The 20,489-nt window shown below is 40.7% G+C and overlaps 1 protein-coding gene across 1 annotated transcript in view; it reads left to right on the top strand.

Annotated features, from left to right (window-relative positions):
• ERCC6L2 (ERCC excision repair 6 like 2) overlaps window positions 1-20,489 on the top strand; it is a 433,149-nt gene that overhangs the window by 178,935 nt on the left and 233,725 nt on the right. The window contains 1 exon segment of the mRNA XM_053702417.1: window positions 14,719-14,838. Coding sequence (XP_053558392.1) covers window positions 14,719-14,838 — 120 coding nt within the window.

Here is a 20,489-nt window from a genome sequence, read left to right as displayed (position 1 = left end):
GGATCGCTAGGATATTGTCCTTTCTACAAGAAGGTTTAGAAAAGGGTCTATCAGCTAGTTCTTTAAAGGGACAGATTTCAGCTCTGTCCATCTTGTTACACAGGCGTCTGTCAGAAAATCCAGACGTCCAGGCCTTTTGTCAGGCTTTAGCTAGGATCAAGCCTGTGTTTAAAGCTGTTGCTCCGCCATGGAGTTTAAACTTAGTTCTTAACGTTTTACAGGGTGTTCCGTTTGAACCCCTTCATTCCATTGATATAAAATTGTTATCTTGGAAAGTTCTGTTTTTAATGGCTATTTCCTCGGCTCGAAGAGTCTCTGAGTTATCAGCCTTACATTGTGATTCTCCTTATCTGATTTTTCACTCAGACAAGGTAGTTCTGCGTACTAAACCTGGGTTCTTACCTAAGGTAGTCACTAACAGGAATATCAATCAAGAGATTGTTGTTCCATCCTTGTGTCCAAATCCTTCTTCAAAGAAGGAACGTCTTCTACACAATCTGGATGTAGTTCGTGCCCTCAAGTTCTACTTGCAGGCAACTAAAGATTTTCGCCAAACTTCTTCCCTGTTTGTCGTTTATTCTGGACAGAGGAGAGGTCAAAAAGCTTCTGCTACCTCTCTCTCTTTTTGGCTTCGTAGCATAATACGTTTAGCCTATGAGACTGCTGGACAGCAGCCTCCTGAAAGAATTACAGCTCACTCCACTAGAGCTGTGGCTTCCACTTGGGCCTTTAAGAATGAGGCCTCTGTTGAACAGATTTGCAAGGCTGCAACTTGGTCTTCGCTTCATACTTTTTCCAAATTTTACAAATTTGACACTTTTGCTTCTTCGGAGGCTATTTTTGGGAGAAAGGTTCTTCAGGCAGTGGTTCCTTCTGTATAATGAGCCTGCCTATCCCTCCCGTCATCCGTGTACTTTTGCTTTGGTATTGGTATCCCAGAAGTAATGATGACCCGTGGACTGATCACACATAACAGAAGAAAACATAATTTATGCTTACCTGATAAATTCCTTTCTTCTGTTGTGTGATCAGTCCACGGCCCGCCCTGTTTTAAGGCAGGTAAATATTTTTTAAATTATACTCCAGTCACCACTTCACCCTTGGTTACTCCTTTCTCGTTGATTCTTGGTCGAATGACTGGGACTGACGTAGAGGGGAGGAGCTATATGCAGCTCTGCTGGGTGAATCCTCTTGCATTTCCTGTTGGGGAGGAGTTATATCCCAGAAGTAATGATGACCCGTGGACTGATCACACAACAGAAGAAAGGAATTTATCAGGTAAGCATAAATTATGTTTTTTCTTTGTGCTTCTCTATTTTCCCTGCTGCAGCTTCCCTCATTATCCCCTCAGCTCTACTCCCCTCATCTCTGCTATGATAACTAAATTTAATTGTGCTAATACTTAGTTCTTAAGTTATTGTATAGTTATGGTTACTGCTGTCAGCCTCAGTATTCCAGAGAACTTCTTGAGGCACAGGCCTTCAGCCATACTATTCTGCAAAGTACACCAAGATCTCTGTTGTTTCTCAGTGTGTGCTTCAACTGTAATTCATTTTACTACTGCTCTCCATTGTTGCTTTTGCCCTGAAGGTGTTTTAAACGGAAAATGGCTTTTTACTGTGGCTTTTAGTTTACAAAATGTAAGTCTGATCACTATGGCCATTGTTAGTTAGGACTTTATGGCTGTACTAAAAGACCTCCTGGCTGTTTGGAGAATCTCCGACCTGGGATTCTATGTGTTGTGCAGCTCCAGTGACAGTTGCAATTGCAACCCAGCTTATCATCCCTGAATTTGTAGGGGACATATCTTTGAGATCATGGTCAGACCTCTTAGTTACAAGTGGCTGCTCAGAATAATAGTAGTTCTGCCATATTCTGGATACTAGCACTTACTGCTGATTCAAGAGATAGTGTACGCGGAAATCATAAATGGACTGATACTACCCATTGGATCTTCTTGACTGTGTGGATGTGCATAATGGCTTCATGGGGTTTCCTGTTAAGGCCTTTTATAAGTGGTTGCTTGGATGTAACCCATTGGTGAACGTTGGTGGTTATGGAGTAAGGGGAACTTGGTCTTTATGAGGCAGAAGAAAGATTTCTTAGTCACTCGGCAGCTGCACATTCCAATCCTCATCAGTATCATGACTGAAGTCTGGTCTACAAGGTGCCTTGCTTCAAAGTGTTTGCTTGCAATCTCCAGTCTACAGTGCTTTGATAGGTATGGAGAGATTCTTCCTAGCCTGCAAATAACTTCACTTATGCCCCAGGAGGGCTTCTTGTCTGTATAAAGTTAATTTAGGATCTTGAAGATATGCTGAAAGATGAGATCCTGATTAGAAGTGATTGTGCTAGGAGGAGAGTAAAATATTCCATAAGTTGTATGCTTTTTGAGCTCTGACTCTTGCTCCACCCAAAGGAAGATCTGCACCACAGACCTCTGACACTGAGATGGAGAGCTAGAGTGAGTTGATTATTCAGTTGTTACCGGAGCAGTGCATGTGCAATTTCATGATTTAATGCATTTTCTAGAAACCATTTACAAGTCTGTTTATTATTGGGCACATTTAATTAAACTATCTTCATAGCCTAAATATGCTGTATACTTAAAGGGATATTCAACCCCACATTTTTCTTTCGTTATTCGGATAAAGCATACAATTTTCGAGAACTTTACTATGATCAAATTTGCTTCATTCTCTTGGTTTCCTTTTTTTGAAAGAGCAGCAATTCACTACTGGGAGCTAACTGAGCACATTGAGTGAGCCAATGAGAAGGGACACATATGGTCAGCCAACAATCAGCAGCTAGCTCCCAGTAGTGCATATCGGCTCCTGAGCCTACCTAGGTACCAAAGGAACAAAGCAAATTAAATAATGGAAGTAAATTGGAAAGTTTTTTTAAACCGCATGTTCTGTCAGAGTCATGAAAGAAACATTTTGGTCTTCATGTCCCTTTAAGAACTCTACATTAGAAAGACTGTGGGTCTTGTGATTCTGTGTACATTGGACTTCTCAATATAGCACTACCGCTCATTTTGTAGAATTTCCTGGTTGGGTAGTTTTTAAATCACCTCATCAATTTTGTTTTATATAATTTTTCAAAGTAGCTACCAGATGGAGTATATTTTAGATCTTAATCATCTTATCATATTTCACTTTAATTTTATGAATTTAGAAGAACCATAATCTAGTTTTACGTCACATATTTATGTAAAATATGAGTAGTTGGTATAGTCGACCATACCTATTTCGTTTTTTTTTTTTTATATATATATATATATCTTTTTATTAAATTTCCATCTTATAACAACAACATAAAAAATAATCAATTGCATAAGTCATATTACAGTTCCATCAATAGAATATCTCCAATCCATCAGCAGAACATAATGAAACAGAATGAAACACAATAAAGCAAAACCAAGCAAAACAAAACAAGACAAGGAAAAAGGGCAAAAAAATTACCACCGACAACAGACGATCAAGCCCCCATCTCCCACACTCCTCTATCCCTCCCTTCCTAGCTATATAAACTGGGTAAATCGCCTCTTAACATGGCTTCCTTCAAAAATAATGAGCCACGAAAAGGGTACATTATCTGAAATTGGCTTTCTTTAGGCAGAGAGGAAATTAGGGGCAACCATTTATGGAAAAAACGCTTACTTTTTTTTCTAAGTTACAGGTAGTGTCATATTGTTCTAGGGTCATTTGATTTAACAATATATTTTTGGACTCTGACAATTGTGGATTTTTCTTAGAAATCCAATGTTTCAGGATTAAGTTCCTGCCTGTTAAGATTATGATGTTTAAAAAAACATTAGCAAGTATTGGACCAGAATTATCCACAAGGAAAAATATATGAACATCTTGGAGTTTAAATATGCACTGGCATAATTTTTCGAGCCAGAAGTTGACCTTAAGCCAGAATTTTTGAATTTTGGCGCATTTCCAGAAATAATGATATATATATATATATATATATATATATATATCAGCCGCAGGAAACCCGCACTTGACACAGACATTTATCTATCTTTTCTCCCATTTATTTACTATTGCTGGTGTAACATATAGCTTATTCACAATCTTTACATGTGATTCTCTCCAGGAGATAGAAGTCGTAGAAGAATCTACCATGGCAAAGCTGGTCTGAATTGTATCTATTTGGGGGTTACACTTAAAAAGTGCCACTTATCTGTAATTCTACTTAAATTATCCATAACTTGATAATCCTTTATCGTTCTATATAAAATGGATATCGCTTTTCTCCCATTTCTATAAAATTTGATAATAGGGGATAATTTGTCCCAAGCTTCAAGATTAGATTGGTTTTTCATTAACTCATTGAGATAGTGTCTTACCTGTAAGTACGCAAAAAATTGTTTATTAGGGATATTAAATTCCTCTTTAAGCTCGGTGAAAGATTTGCAAACCATCTCAGCATCTTGTAGTTGGGAAATATAAACCAGACCATTTTCTTGCCAGCTTTGAAAAATTTTAGAATTTAGGGCATACGAAAATTCAGTGTTTCCGATAATCGGCAGGAAATTGGAAAAGGAAGAGTCAATCTCCAGACAGTTACATATTTTCCCCCAGGCAGTAATGATATTTTTTTGGTTAGGAATTTTTTAATTTTTTCTGGAAAATTATTCCTTTTCAGATGAAGCAAAGCTTTCAACGAATAAGGTTTAATTAATTGCTGGTCCAGAGACAAGGGCGTATAATAATCAGAATCCGTAATCCAGTCGAGAGCGATCTTACCCATACAGACCCAATTATAAGTTTCGATATCCGGGAGTGCTAACCCACCTTTATCTCTTGGTAGCGTTAGTCTGCGGTGGGATAAAGCTGTCCTCTTATTATTCCAAAGAAACTTTGTACAAATTCGTCTAAAAAATACAAGATCCTTCCTAGTAATAAATAGGGCAATACTCTGCATTACATAAAGGATTTTAGGAAAAATCATCATCTTTATTAGATTAACCTTCCCTATAAGGGATAGAGGGAATTTCGACCAGTTGACAAGATCTTTATGTATTTCGGTCCATAGTTGTGTATAATTTAGTTTGTACCACTCATTGGGATTTCTAGATATTTTAATACCTAAGGCCTAGATTTAGAGTTGGGCGGTAGCCGTGAAAACCAGCGTTAGAGGCTCCTAACGCTGGTTTTTACCGCCCGCTGGTATTTGGAGTCAGTCAGGAAAGGGTCTAACACTCACTTTCCAGCCGCGACTTTTCCATACCGCAGATCCCGCTACGCCATTTGCGTATCCTATCTTTTTAATGGGATCTTTCTAACACAGGTATTTAGAGTATTGGCTGAAGTAAGCGTTAGAAATCTAACGACCAAACTCCAGCCGCAGAAAAAAGTCAGTAGTTAAGAGCTTTTTGGGCTAACGCCGGTTCATAAAGCTCTTAACTACTGTGCTCTACAGTACACTAACACCCATAAACTACCTATGTACCCCTAAACCGAGGCCCCCCCACATCGCCGCCACTCGATTACATTTTTTTAACCCCTAATCTGCCGACCTCCACCTACGTTATACTTATGTACCCCTAATCTGCTGCCCCTAACACCGCCGACCCCTATATTATATTTATTAACCTCTAATCTGCCCCCCACAACGTCGCCGCCAGCTGCCTACAATAATTAACCCCAATCTGCCGACCGCAAAGCGCCGCCAGCTAAGTTATCCCTATGTACCCCTAATCTGCTGCCCCTAACACCGCCGACCCCTATATTATATTTATTAACCCCTAATCTGCCCCCCCAACGTCGCCGTCACCTACCTACACTTATTAACCCCTAATCTGCCGAGCGGACCACACCGCTACTATAATAAAGTTATTAACCCCTAATCCGCCTCACTCCCGCCTCAATAACCCTATAATAAATAGTATTAACCCCTAATCTGCCCTCCCTAACATCGCCGACATCTAACTTCAAACATTAACCCCTAATCTGCCGACCGGAGCTCACCGCTATTCTAATAAATTTTTTAACCCCTAAAGCTAAGTCTAACCCTAACACTAACACCCCCCTAAGTTAAATATAATTTAAATCTAACGAAATAAATTAACTCTTATTATATAAATTATTCCTATTTAAAGCTAAATACTTACCTGTAAAATAAACCCTAATATAGCTACAATATAAATAATAATTATATTGTAGCTATTTTAGGATTAATATTTGTTTTACAGACAACTTTGTATTTATTTTAATCAGGTACAATAGCTATTAAATAGTTAATAACTATTTAATAGCTAAAATAGTTAAAATAATTACAAAATTATTTAACCTAAGTTACAATTAAACCTAACACTACACTATCAATAAATGAATTAAATAAAATACCTACAATTATCTACAATTAAACCTAACACTACACTATCAATTAATGAATTAAATACAATATCTACAAATAAATACAATGAAATAAACTAACTAAAGTACAAAAAATAAAAAAGAACTAAGTTACAAAAAATAAAAAAATATTTACAAACATTAGAAAAATATTACAACAATTTTAAACTAATTACACCTACTCTAAGCCCCCTAATAAAATAACAAAGACCCCAAAATAAAAAAATGCCCTACCCTATTCTAAATTAAAAAAGTTCAAAGCTCTTTTACCTTACCAGCCCTGAACAGGGCCCTTTGCGGGGCATGCCCCAAAGAATTCAGCTCTTTTGCCTGTAAAAAAAACACATACAATACCCCCCCCCCAACATTACAACCCACCACCCACATACCCCTAATCTAACCCAAACCCCCCTTAAATAAACCTAACACTAAGCCCCTGAAGATCTTCCTACCTTATCTTCACCATGCCAGGTTCACCGATCCGTCCTCGGAAGTCTTGATCCAAGCCTCGGAAGTGTTGATCCAAGCCCAAGCGGGGGGCTGAAGAGTGACGTCCATCCTCGGGCTGAAGTCTGGATCCAAGCGGCGGCTGAAGTCGGAAGTCCATCATCGGGATGAAGTCTTCTATCAAGCAGCATCTTCAATCTTCTTTCTTCCGGAGCGGAGCGGATCCATCCTCTTCTAACGACGCCTACTAGCCGAATGACGGTTCCTTTAAATGATGTCATCCAAGATGGCGTCCGTCGAATTCCGATTGGCTGATAGGATTCTATCAGCCAATCGGAATTAAGGTAGGAAAATTCTGATTGGCTGATGGAATCAGCCAATCAGGTTCAAGTTCAATCCGATTGGCTGATCCGATCAGCCAATCAGATTGAGCTTGCATTCTATTGGCTGTTCCGATCAGCCAATAGAATGCGAGCTCAATCTGATTGGCTGATTCCATCAGCCAATCAGAATTTTCCTACCTTAATTCCGATTGGCTGATAGAATCCTATCAGCCAATCGGAATTCAACGGACGCCATCTTGGATGACGTCATTTAAAGGAACCGTCATTCGGCTAGTAGGCGTCGTTAGAAGAGGATGGATCCGCGTCGGCTGGGAAGAAGATGGCTCCGCTCCGGAAGAAAGAAGATTGAAGATGCTGCTTGATAGAAGACTTCATCCCGATGATGGACTTCCGACTTCAGCCCGATGATGGATTTCTTCAGCCGCCGCTTGGATCCAGACTTCAGCCCGAGGATGGACGTCACTCTTCAGCCCCCCCCGCTTGGGCTTGGATCAACACTTCCGAGGCTTGGATCAAGACTTCCGAGGACGGATCGGTGAACCTGGCATAGTGAAGATAAGGTAGGAAGATCTTCAGGGGCTTAGTGTTAGGTTTATTTAAGGGGGTTTGGGTTAGATTAGGGGTATGTGGGTGGTGGGTTGTAATGTTGGGGGGGGTATTGTATGTGTTTTTTTTTACAGGCAAAAGAGCTGAATTCTTTGGGGCATGCCCTGCAAAGGGCCCTGTTCAGGGCTGGTAAGGTAAAAGAGCTTTGAACTTTTTAAATTTAGAATAGGGTAGGGCATTTTTTTATTTTGGGGGTCTTTGTTATTTTATTAGGGGGCTTGGAGTAGGTGTAATTAGTTTAAAATTGTTGTAATATTTTTCTAATGTTTGTAAATATTTTTTTATTTTTTGTAATTAATTGTAGATAATTGTAGGTATTTTATTTAATTAATTTATTGATAGTGTAGTGTTAGGTTTAATTGTAGATAATTGTAGGTATTTTATTTAATTAATTTATTGATAGTGTAGTGTTAGGTTTAATTGTAGATAATTGTAGGTATTTTATTTAATTAATTTATTGATAGTGTAGTGTTAGGTTTAATTGTAACTTAGGTTAGGATTTATTTTACAGGTAATTTTGTAATTTTAACTATTTTAGCTATTGTACCTGGTTAAAATAAATACATTTTTTATAGTAGCGGTGAGGTGCGATCGGCAGATTAGGGGTTAATAATTGAAGTTAGGTGTCGGCGATGTTAGGGAGGGCAGATTAGGGGTTAATACTATTTATTTTAGGGTTATTGAGGCGGGAGTGAGGCGGATTAGGGGTTAATAACTTTATTATAGTAGCGGTGAGATGCGGTCGGCAGATTAGGCGTTAATAAGTGTAGTTAGGTAGCGGCGACGTTGGGGGCGGCATATTAGGGGTTAATAAATATAATATAGGGGTCGGCGGTGTTAGGGGCAGCAGATTAGGGGTACATAGGGATAATGTAGGTGGCGGCGCTGTATGGAGCGGCAGATTAGGGGTTAAAAAAATATGCAGGGGTCAGCGATAGCGGGGGCGGCAGATTAGGGGTTAATAAGTGTAAGGTTAGGGGTGTTTAGACTCGGGGTTCATGTTAGAGTGTTAGGTGCAGACTTAGGAAGTGTTTCCCCATAGGAAACAATGGGGCCGCGTTAGGAGCTGAACGCTGCTTTTTTGCAGGTGTTAGATTTTTTTTCAGCTCAAACTGCCCCATTGTTTCCTATGGGGGAATTGTGCACGAGCACGTTTTTGAAGCTGGCCGCGTCCGTAAGCACCGCTGGTATCGAGAGTTGCAGTGGCGGTAAATATGCCTGTACGCTCCTTTTTTGGAGCCTAACGCAGCCATTCTGTGATCTCTAAATACCAGCGGTATTTAAAAGGTGCAGCCAGAAAAAAGCATGCGTAGCTAACGCACCCCTTTGGCCGCAAAACTCTAAATCTAGGCGTAAGTATTTAATATAGTTACTTGCTGTTGAAAAGGGAATTTCCTGTAAACCATTGTTATGTTTGTTTAGCCATAATATTTCAGACTTTTTGCGATTGACCTTATAGCCCGAAAACGAGCCAAAATCCTCAAAGATTTTTAAAATAAGTGGGATATTCTTTTTTGAATCTTTTAAAAAAATCAATAGGTCATCTGCATACAATGAGAGTACTACTTGAGTAAGCCCTATACAGATTCCTTCTAGTTCTTTTCTTAAAAGTATTGCCAGGGGTTCAATAGCAAGATTAAATAGGTAGGGGGAGAGTGGACAACCCTGCCTAGTCCCTTTTTGAAGAAGAATAGGTTCTGTTGGGAGTCCATTAACTAGGAAAGAGGCTTTAGAGTTGTTTATAGATCAGTCATATAAAATTCAGGAATGCACCCTTTAGTCCGAATCTTTCTAACGAGAATGTCAAATGATCCCATGTAACCGTATCGAACGCTTTTTCTGCATCGATCGTTAAAATAGCATAATCAGTTGATAATTTTACACTCTCTTTTCCCTGTTTTTCCCAGAAGAATTCTATTACGTTCTGCAATTTCCTCAAATTATTAGTTGAATTTCTCCCTGTCATGAACCCAGTTTGGTCTTTATGGATCAGTAAATGCATAAAGGGTTTTAATCGCTGTGCTATTATTCCTGTTAGGAGTTTGTAATCATTGTTTAACAATGAAATGGGCCTATAAGAATCAATTTGTTCCGGGTCCTTGTCTTTCTTAAGTATTAAAGAGACTAGGGAGGATGTAAAAAATGGAGAATGCATTATACCTAAACTATAATAATGGTTAAATAATTTCTCTAGAACTGGGTGAATATCTTCCCCTAGTAGTTTATATAATTCTATGGGCAATTGGTCTGGGCCAGGGGCTTTATTCCTCCGTAATTGGGGCATTAATCTTGGTCAGATGTTCATTGGGAATTTGTGGTATTTCAAGTTTATCCCAAAAAGTTTGTTTAGCCTGATGGTTAATCGAGGTAGCAGAGAAGACTTGAACAAAATAGTCTCTTATATAATTACTTATCTTTTGTATGTCTGATATTCTATTACCCTTCACCTTAATGAAGTCAATCGACTATTTCTTTTGTTTATGTTTAACCAAATTTCCTATTTCGGTTTTAAGTTCTATGGAAAGGACTTACATTTTTTAAAATTTTTTTTTTAAGTATGAGGACTGTATATTTAGCCTAAATAAAAAGTATCATTGTATATTATTGTCCCTGTTTATTTGAGATTATTAAGCCATAGTTAATTATTTTGCTATTATTCCAGTTATATAGTGACCGTTAAACTAAGACATGTGATGTCTATAAGGTGTAATTTGTTACATGATTAGAATTTTTGTGGATTTTTAAAGGATGTGATATTACCATGTAGATAAATATGTTTCTTCTTAAAGACACAATGAGTCCACGGATCATCTTCATTACTTATGGGATATTCACTTCCTGGTCAGCAGGAAGAGGCAAAGAGCACCACAGTAGAGCTGTTAAATAGCTCCTTCCTTCCCTCCCACTCCAGTCATTCTCTTTGCCTACGTTAGTGATAGGCAGCAGGTAAAATGAGGTGTTAGTTTAGATTCTTCAATCAAGAGTTTTTTTGTTTTATGAGTAGTGCCAGAGAGTGCTACTTTGTTCTGGGGTGTAGCCTAGTAAATATCAGTCTCTACAGTAGAGCTCTGGAGGCTTTAGAGCTATGGGAACTGGTGGGACATAATTCTCACTGCGCCTCCCATTTTCAGCTGCCCCATATCCTTCAGCCTGAGATTATTACTGACTCAGCATTGATTATCTCTCAGGCCAATGTGAGGGAGAGGACCTCTCAAGCTTGGGAACTGCCCTACTGCCAGGCAGTGTTTGAGGTAAGTGCTACCTTTTTCTGGGATCTAAGGAGTCTCAGTGTTTGTTTCATTAGCACTACGGTACATAAGGGGTTAATGGTAAACCTTACTTATGTGGGGACAGTTTCAGACTTTCAGAAAATAAGTCTTACTTGGGCAGTGATTAGGTGCAGGCACTGGGGCTGGAGTTATGTTGCTAAGTTTATTTTCACCAATCCCTTTCTGTCCTACATGTATTGAAAGGACTGTTAATTTTAGGGATAACATTTTTGCTGAGCCAATCTCCTCTCAGACAGATGTTGTCCAAGAGTCCTCTGATGAGGGTCAATTTCTGCAGCAACTTTCTCCCCAAGTGTCCCAAAAATGATCGCCCTCACCAGCAGTGCCCTGCACGTCTACTGTAGTTCCTTCTGGAATTTCACTACAGGACATAGCTTCTCTTATGTCTACTACTATCTCTGATGCTCTGCCTTTCCAATGTTGCAGGGCCATCGCAAGAGAAAGTCCATTTCTGCAGTTAGCGAGGTTTCTGATGCTGTGGTAGCTATCTCAGAAGTCTCACAGATCTGAGGAAGAGGTTCCTGCTCTGGCATCTGAAGGAGAAATCTCAGATTCGGAGGAGGTGCTACCTTTGACCGACTCAGAAGTGGTATCTTTCAGGTTTAAACTGGAACATCTTCGTCTCTTAATTAAAGAGGTTTTAATTATCCTAGATGATAGTGACTCCACAGTGATGGTTGTCCCCCCAAGGTCTTGCAAATTAGACAGATATTATGAGGTACCTTCCTTTACAGATGTGTTTAGACCAGTTACTCCTCCATGGAGTCTTAATTTAGTTCTCAAGGTTCTTCAAGGAGTACCGTTTGAACCTATGCATTCCTTAGATATCAAGTTGTTATCTTGGAAGGTTTTATTTTTGGTAGCAATTTATTCTGCTCGTAGAGTGTCTGAGCTTTCAGCATTACATTGTGAGCCCCCTTACCTTATTTTTCATGCGGATAAGGTTGTCTTACGTACGAAATTTGGATTTCTTCCCAAGGTTGTTTCTGATTGGAACATTAATCAGGAAATTGTTGTACCTTCCTTGTGTCCTAATCTTTCTTCTTTCTAAAGTTTTATTTACAGGCGAATAAAGACTTTCGCCAGTTTTCCTCTTTGTTTGTGGTATTTTCAGGCAAACGTAGGGGACAGAAAGCTACGGCTGTTTCTCTTTCTTTTTGGCTGAAGAGTATTATACGTTTGGCTTACGAAACTGCTGGACAGCAGCCTCCTGAGAGGATTACGGCTCATTCCACTAGGGCTGTTGCTGCCTCATGGGCATTCAAAAATGAAGCTTCTGTGGAACAGATTTGCAAGGCTGCAACTTGGTCTTTTCACACCTTTACAAAATTTTACAAATTTGATACTTTTGCCTCGGCTGAGGCGGCCTTTGGGAGAAAGGCTCTTCATGCAGTGGTGCCTTCCGTTTAGGTATCCTGTCATGTCCCTCCCGTATCATCCGTGTACTCTAGCTTGGGTATTGAATCCCATAAGTAATGAAGATGATCCGTGGACTCATCGTGTCTTTAAGAAGAAAAGAAAATTTATGCTTACCTGATAAATTTATTTCTTCTTAGACCCGATGAGTCCACGGCCCGCCCTGTCATTTTTATACAGGATGTTTTTTATTGTAAACTTCAGTCACCTCTGCACCTTGGCTTTTCCTTTCTCTTCCTAACTTCAGTTGAATGACTGGAGTGGGAGGGAAGGGAGGAGCTATTTAACAGCTCTGCTGTGGTGCTCTTTGCCTCTTGACCAGGAAGTGAATATCCCATAAGTAATGAAGATGATCCGTGGACTCATCGTGTCTAAGAAGAAATACATTTATCAGGTAAGCATAAATTTTCTTTTTTTGCATCTTTATGTGGGAGTTTTATATTTATGATTATTTATATTTGTGTGTCATGATGCTGTGGTTTTACCTATTTTTTGTATTAAAATGTCTTTGCACCTCAAAATGTCTGTCTTTCATGATTCCGATGGAGCATGTAATTTTAAACAACATTCTAATTTACTTCTATTATCTAATTTGTTTTGTTCTTTTTGTATCCTTTGTTAAAAAGAATACCTAGGTTGCTTAAGAGCTGCTGATTGGTTGCTGCACAGAGGTGCCTCATGTTATTTGCTAATCCATGTTCATCACTGTTTCTTCAACAAAGGATACCAAGAGAATGAAGCAAATTAGATAACATATATGAACTGGGAAAGTTGTTTGAAATTGTATTCTCTATCTGAACCATGAAAGAAAAAGGAGTGGTGCACATCTCTACCTACTCCAAGATGGAAAACTCCAATATACCCAGAGTACTGAAATATCTTGCAGCAACTAGCTATATTTTTGGGATAAATTGAAAACAGATTGCGAGCCAGACCTTCTCATCCAAAATCAGTGTCTGACCTCACAAATGCTCTTTTGGCTGAATGGGCACAAATTTCCACAGACAAAGAAGAGTGATGGCTGTTATAGCCGCAGAGGGGGGGATGCAACTTCATATTAATGGCCATGGTTTCAGAATGGGATGTCCAACAAGCTCACAAGGTACAGTGGTCAAGTATCCACATACTTTGGGCCACATAGTGTTTCTAAGTAAATAAATAAATATATGTAGATAGATAAATAGAAAACTGTTGTCATATATAGAATGTAAAAAAAGTTTTAAGGATTTAAGAAAGAGTGTCACAGACAGAAAACAGTTAGCATTTCACTCAGAGTAGTAAATATAAAAACAATAGAATGCATTGAATGATCACTTGCCTGAGAAAGCCAAATGAGAAGCCATTGTGGGTGAAACACGTGTAGCAGTCTAGTATCTAGCCACTCCTACTGGAGTGCCGTGAGAGTGGTGTTTGTAGTAAGGACAACCCAGTATGAGCCCTGTTTGCTTATGTGCAAAACAGACAACAAAATGAAATATGCTATCCGGTCAGTGTACAAGCTCTATGAGGATCGTTAAATGCAGCAACTTATATAGGGAATGTAAGGTTGAGTAAGATGTCACTCCCGACCATTGCTCAGCACAGTTCGGTTATCAGCAGAACATGACAAAGAAGACACCATAGTGGTACTCTAGGAAGACTTTCTGAGAGATGTATTGTTACATTGCATACAGGGCCATTGTGGATTTCTGCTAAATATAAGGGTACCCAATTCAAGTAATCATCGAACAAATTGTGACATCTAATAAGGAATTACTTTTTCATGGTAACTATTGGAACATTTTCTTTGGGATTACCGTGGCATTTATTTAAGCAGAGACTGTCTATTGGTAAACATTTGTTGTCTGTGTAGGGAATAATTCATAATTATTAATTTTATTATGTATTGAATATAACAAAATGTTTATTATGTATACAGTAACTGGGTTCTCGTTATTGGATAATCCCTGACCACCAATAATAATTTTTGAATGGTATTAGTTTGTGCTGGGGAAAAGGGTTATATATAGAAAAGTGTGGCAGTCTAAGGAGTGGGAGGTTCTATCTACTAGAAAAAAAGACACACAATATGCACTTATACTGAATATGACATCATTTTTATTATAATTTTTTTATATAGTGCCACAACATTCTGTATCTCTGTCATCTTGAGAATATGAAGAAAATCAATAATAGTAGTTTTATTTGACGATTACGATGTATAGTGATACATAAATTATTTCTTCTGTTCTTTATGTTTAGAAAGCTCACATCAATCGTGTTTGCAGTGAAGTATTTTCAAAGTTTCCAGAATTTGTCCAGCAGAGCAAGGATGCTGCATTTGAAACTATTTCTGATCCAAAATATAGCGGAAAAATGAAGGTAAATATTAAAACTTGATTTAATTTCACACAATTTTTATTATGATTATTATTATGATTATTAACAACTTCACATTCTGAGTATATGGTTTTTAATTAGTGCCGATTGAAGAGGAACCAGTATGATTAATATTACTTTCCATCTAAAGGGGAGGAGAGTCCACGGCTTCATTCATCACTCATGGGAATTAAGGACCTGGCCACCAAGAGGAGGCAAAGACACCCCAGCCAAAGGCTTAAATACCTCCCCCACTCCCCTCATCCCCCAGTCATTCTTTGCCTTTCGTCACAGGAGGATGGCAGAGAGGTGCAGAAGTTTTGGAGGTCTCTTATGGAGTTCTACTCTCAGCTATGGGACAGGAGTTTAAGTAGCCCTAACAAGCCTTTCAGTTGAGGGCATGGGTGAAAGTTAAAGTCCAGAGATGCAGGGAGAGCTCTCCTCTACGACACCTCCTACAGCAATCGGCATTGACGAGTTTCGCAGACTGCTTTCTTCTTTCAAGTCCATGTCAGGAGCGATAATACGACCTGTCAAACTTGAAGGGCCATGTTCCTGTTCCACGGCGTGGATTCTGGTAAGATCGTTTCATTTTTTATTCTTTTTAAAACACAGAAGACAGGGCCACAGTATGGCACCTTTTATCTTTATAGAATCAAGGGTTAATATTCCTGGTAAGGGGATTATTGAACAGGGGGGGTTTATACATTCAGTTTATTGTTTCATTGCTGTGTTATGTGTGGGATGAGGCTCTGGCAATGTGGTGGAACTGACAGGTTCATTTCCGGGAGTTTTTGCGCGCCCTTTTTTTGGTGTGTTTTCTCCTTTAGGCAGGGGCGGTCCTGTTAGGGCTTCACTTCCGGTTTGATCTGCGACGGAGGAGACAAAGCGGTTTCTCTAGTCTGGGTCTGAGGAGGTGGCGAGTGCCCCGGCCATTGGCGGTTATAAAGGTGTCTGTTTTTAATTTTGCTAATTAAGATAAAAGCTATGGATGATTCAGATGCGTTGGAGGGTACTCCCTCTTTATCTAAGTCTTTTACCTGTGTTTATTGTGAGGTTACGGTAGACCAACCTGCGCAACTATGTTCCACATGCCTTGAAAGAGCTATGACATCTAAAAATAAGAGAATGTCTAGTACTACTGAGCCCTTCGGGGGAGATTTGCTGGCTTCCAGATTTTGCGGACCAACTTCAAACGGCAGTCTCTAAAGTGATCCATGCTTTACCGCGTTCTGCTAAACGCAAGCGTAGAGCTTTCCAGAGCGGCCCGACTCAGGATTCATCCATGTCGGAAACTCCTGTGGAGTAATTCGACGATGAGGCCCACTCCGACGCTTCGGAGGGGGTTCCTTCTGGTTCAGAGTCTGTGTCATCCAGACCTCCGGCTGAGGAGCCTGGCTAGAGGTTTAAAATATGCATGTTCCAATTCACAGGGACCACTTCAAGTTTCTCAGATTTGCGTTTCTGCACCAAAATTTTTCAATTTGTGGCCCTTCCCTTTGGTCTGGCAATGGCTCAGAGAGTCTTCACGAAGGTTCTGGGGACACTGCTTGCAGTGGCCAGATCCAGGGGTATTGTAGTGGCGCCCTACCTGGACGACATTCTGGTTCAGGCGCCGTCCTTTCACCTGGCAGAGGTCAACTCAAGGGCTCTGCTTCTGTTACTTCAATCTCACTGTTGGAAGATCAACTCCAGAAAGAGCTCCCTGGTTCCCAGCACCATGGTGGAGTTTCTGGGCATGATACGAGACTCTGTGTCCATGAAGATATTCCTCACAGATCAGCTACACAGAAAGATTGCGTCCGCCTCTCTTGCCCTTCAGTCCTCAAGGAGTCCCTCAGTGGCTCAGTGTATGGAGGTGATTGGGCTCATGATCTCCAGCATAGACGTCATTCCATTCGCAAGATTTCATCTCAGACCTCTTCAACTGTACATGTTGAGGCAGTGGAACGGCGATCATTCTGATCTGTCACAGCTGATATGCATGGACTCGGTCTTCCCTCTCTTGGTGGATCCGTCCGGTCCAGTTGTCCATGGGGACATCCTTCTTGAGACCGTCCTGGGAAATTGTGACCACGGACGCGAGTCTGACGGGATGGGAAGCTGTTTGGGGTGCCAGGATGGCACAGGGAAAATGGTCTCGGCTGGAGTCTCTTCTTCCGATAAATATTCTGGAACTGCAAGCAATCTACAACGCTCTGAAGGTGTGGCCCTGTCTGGGTGAATGCAACTTCATCAGGTTCCTGATGGACAACATTACCTCGGTGGCTTACATCATTCACCAGGGGGGTACGAGGAGCTCCCTTGCGATGAGGGAGGTGTCTCAGATTCTGGAGTGGGCGGAGACCCACGGCTCCATGGCTGTTCGCTCTTAGCGATCCACATCCCTGGAGTGGACAACTAGGAAGCGGACTTTCTCAGCAGGCAAACATTTCATCCGGGAGAATGGTCTCTTCACCCTGAGGTGTTTGCGGAGATTTGTCTCAGATGGGGGACGCCAGAGATCGATCTCATGGCATCCCGATTAAATTGCAAACTTCCCCGATACAGATCGAGGTCGAGGGACCCCTAAGCGGAGCTGATAGATGCGTTGGTGGTACCTTAGGAGTTCAGTCTAGTGTACATTTTCCCTCCATTACCACTTCTACCTCGTATAGTGGCATACATAAAGCAGAGGAGAGCGTCGTCCATTCTGATTGCTCCTTCGTGGCCACGGAGGACGTGGTTTGCGGATCTGGTGGAGATGTCATCCTCTCCGCCGTGGAGGTTACCCTGTCGCAGGGATCTGCTGGAACAGGGTCCTTTTCAACATCAGAATCTAGATTCTCTGAGGCTGACTGCGTGTAGATTGAACGCTTAGTCTTAGCCAAGAGAGGTTTTTCTGAAACCGTGATTTACACTCTAGTTCAGGCAAGGAAGCCAGTCAATCGACGCATCTACCATATAAGGTGTGGAGAGTTTACTTGTGCTGGTGTGAGAGACATGGATATCCTTGGCACAAGGTGAAGGTATCCAGGATTTTGTCTTTTCTACAAGAGGGTTTGCAGAAGGGTCTTGCCGCTAGTTCCTTGAAGGGACAGATCTCGGCTCTATCATTGTTGTTGCATAGGAAGCTCGCTGAGCTCCCTGACATTCAATCCTTTGTTCAGGCCCTGTCTAGAATCAGGCCTGTGTTTAGGCAGTCTGCTCCCCCGTGGAGCTTGAATTTGGTTCTTAAAGTTTTACAAAGGGCTCCGTTTGAGCCTATGCATTTTCTTGACATAATGGTCCTGTCTTGGAAGGTGCTGTTCTTGTTAGCCATTGTATCGGCCCGCAGAATTTCCGAACTGGCAGCCTTGTTCTTCCACCGGTTCTTCCACCGGTTTGGGATTTCTTCCCAAGGTGGTGTCTGACCAAAACTATATAGTTGTTCCTTCTCTGTGTCCTAGCCCCTCTTCTTCTAAGGAGAGACTGCTTCATAATCTGGATGTGATTCGTGCCTTGAAGTTCTATCTTCAGACGACTAGGTATTTCAGACAATCTAACTCTCTTTTTGTAGTCTATTCAGGGAAGCGCAGGGGTTAGCGGGCTTCTGCTACTTCTTTGTCTTTTTGACTGAGGAGCTTGATACGCCTCGCCTATGAGACGGCGGGACACAAGCCCCCTCAGAGGATTACGGCTCATTCCACTAGAGCAGTAGCTTCATCTTGGGCCTTCAAAAATGAGGCTTTTATGGAGCAGATTTGTAAGGCGGCTACCTGGTCCTCCTTGCATACTTTCAGAAAGTTTTACAAATTTGACGTCTTTGTTTCTTCGGAAGCTGTTTTTAAGGGTCTGCCTTTACCCTCCCGGTTTCATTCAGTGTCCTCTAGAGCTTGGGTACAGTTGTGCTCATAAGTTTACATACCCTGGCAGAATTTATGATTTCTTGGCCATTTTTCAGAGAATTTAAATGAGAACACAAATACTTTTCTCCAACATAGGTGTGTCCGGTCCACGGCGTCATCCTTACTTGTGGGATATTCTCTTCCCCAACAGGAAATGGCAAAGAGCCCAGCAAAGCTGGTCACATGATCCCTCCTAGGCTCCGCCTACCCCAGTCATTCTCTTTGCCGTTGTACAGGCAACATCTCCACGGAGATGGCTTAGAGTTTTTTAGTGTTTAACTGTAGTTTTTATTATTCAATCAAGAGTTTGTTATTTTGAAATAGTGCTGGTATGTACTATTTACTCAGAAACAGAAAAGAGATGAAGATTTCTGTTTGTATGAGGAAAATGATTTTAGCAACCGTCACTAAAATCCATGGCTGTTCCACACAGGACTGTTGAGAGCAATTAACTTCAGTTGGGGGAACAGTGAGCAGTCTCTTGCTGCTTGAGGTATGACACATTCTAACAAGACGATGTAATGCTGGAAGCTGTCATTTTCCCTATGGGATCCGGTAAGCCATGTTTATTAAGATCGTAAATAAGGGCTTCACAAGGGCTTATTAAGTCTGTAGACTTTTCTGGGCTAAATCGATTCATTTTTAACACATATTTAGCCTTGAGGAATCATTTAATCTGGGTATTTTGATATAATAATATCGACAGGCACTGTTTTAGACACCTTATTCTTTAGGGGCTTTCCCAAATCATAGGCAGAGCCTCATTTTCGCGCCGGTGTTGCGCACTTGTTTTTGAGAGGCATGACATGCAGTCGCATGTGAGAGGAGCTCTGATACTTAGAAAAGACTTTCTGAAGGCGTCATTTGGTATCGTATTCCCCTTTGGGCTTGGTTGGGTCTCAGCAAAGCAGATACCAGGGACTGTAAAGGGGTTAAAGTTAAAAACGGCTCCGGTTCCGTTATTTTAAGGGTTAAAGCTTCCAAATTTGGTGTGCAATACTTTTAAGGCTTTAAGACACTGTGGTGAAAATTTGGTGAATTTTGAACAATTCCTTCATATTTTTTCGCAATTGCAGTAATAAAGTGTGTTCAGTTAAAATTTAAAGTGACAGTAACGGTTTAATTTTAAAACGTTTTTTGTACTTTGTTATCAAGTTTATGCCTGTTTAACATGTCTGAACTACCAGATAGACTGTGTTCTGAATGTGGGGAAGCCAGAATTCCTATTCATTTAAATAAATGTGATTTATGTGACAATGACAATGATGCCCAAGATGATTCCTCAAGTGAGGGGAGTAAGCATGGTACTGCATCATTCCCTCCTTCGTCTACACGAGTCTTGCCCACTCAGGAGGCCCCTAGTACATCTAGCGCGCCAATACTCCTTACTATGCAACAATTAACGGCTGTAATGGATAATTCTGTCAAAAACATTTTAGCCAAAATGAACACTTATCAGCGTAAGCGCGACTGCTCTGTTTTAGATACTGAAGAGCATGACGACGCTGATAATAATGGTTCTGAAGGGCCCCTAAACCAGTCTGATGGGGCCAGGGAGGTTTTGTCTGAGGGAGAAATTACTGATTCAGGGAACATTTCTCAACAAGCTGAACCTGATGTGATTACGTTTAAATTTAAGTTGGAACATCTCCGCATTCTGCTTAAGGAGGTATTATCCACTCTGGATGATTGTGACAAGTTGGTCATCCCAGAGAAACTATGTAAAATGGACAAGTTCCTAGAGGTCCCGGGGCTCCCAGAAGCTTTTCCTATACCCAAGCGGGTAGC

Source organism: Bombina bombina, chromosome 2 (genome assembly GCF_027579735.1).
Source record: "Bombina bombina isolate aBomBom1 chromosome 2, aBomBom1.pri, whole genome shotgun sequence".
Classification (NCBI taxonomy): Eukaryota; Metazoa; Chordata; class Amphibia; order Anura; family Bombinatoridae; genus Bombina; species Bombina bombina.
The sequence above is the reverse complement of the archived record's forward strand: the minus strand, read 5'-3'. Positions and strand labels throughout refer to the sequence as shown.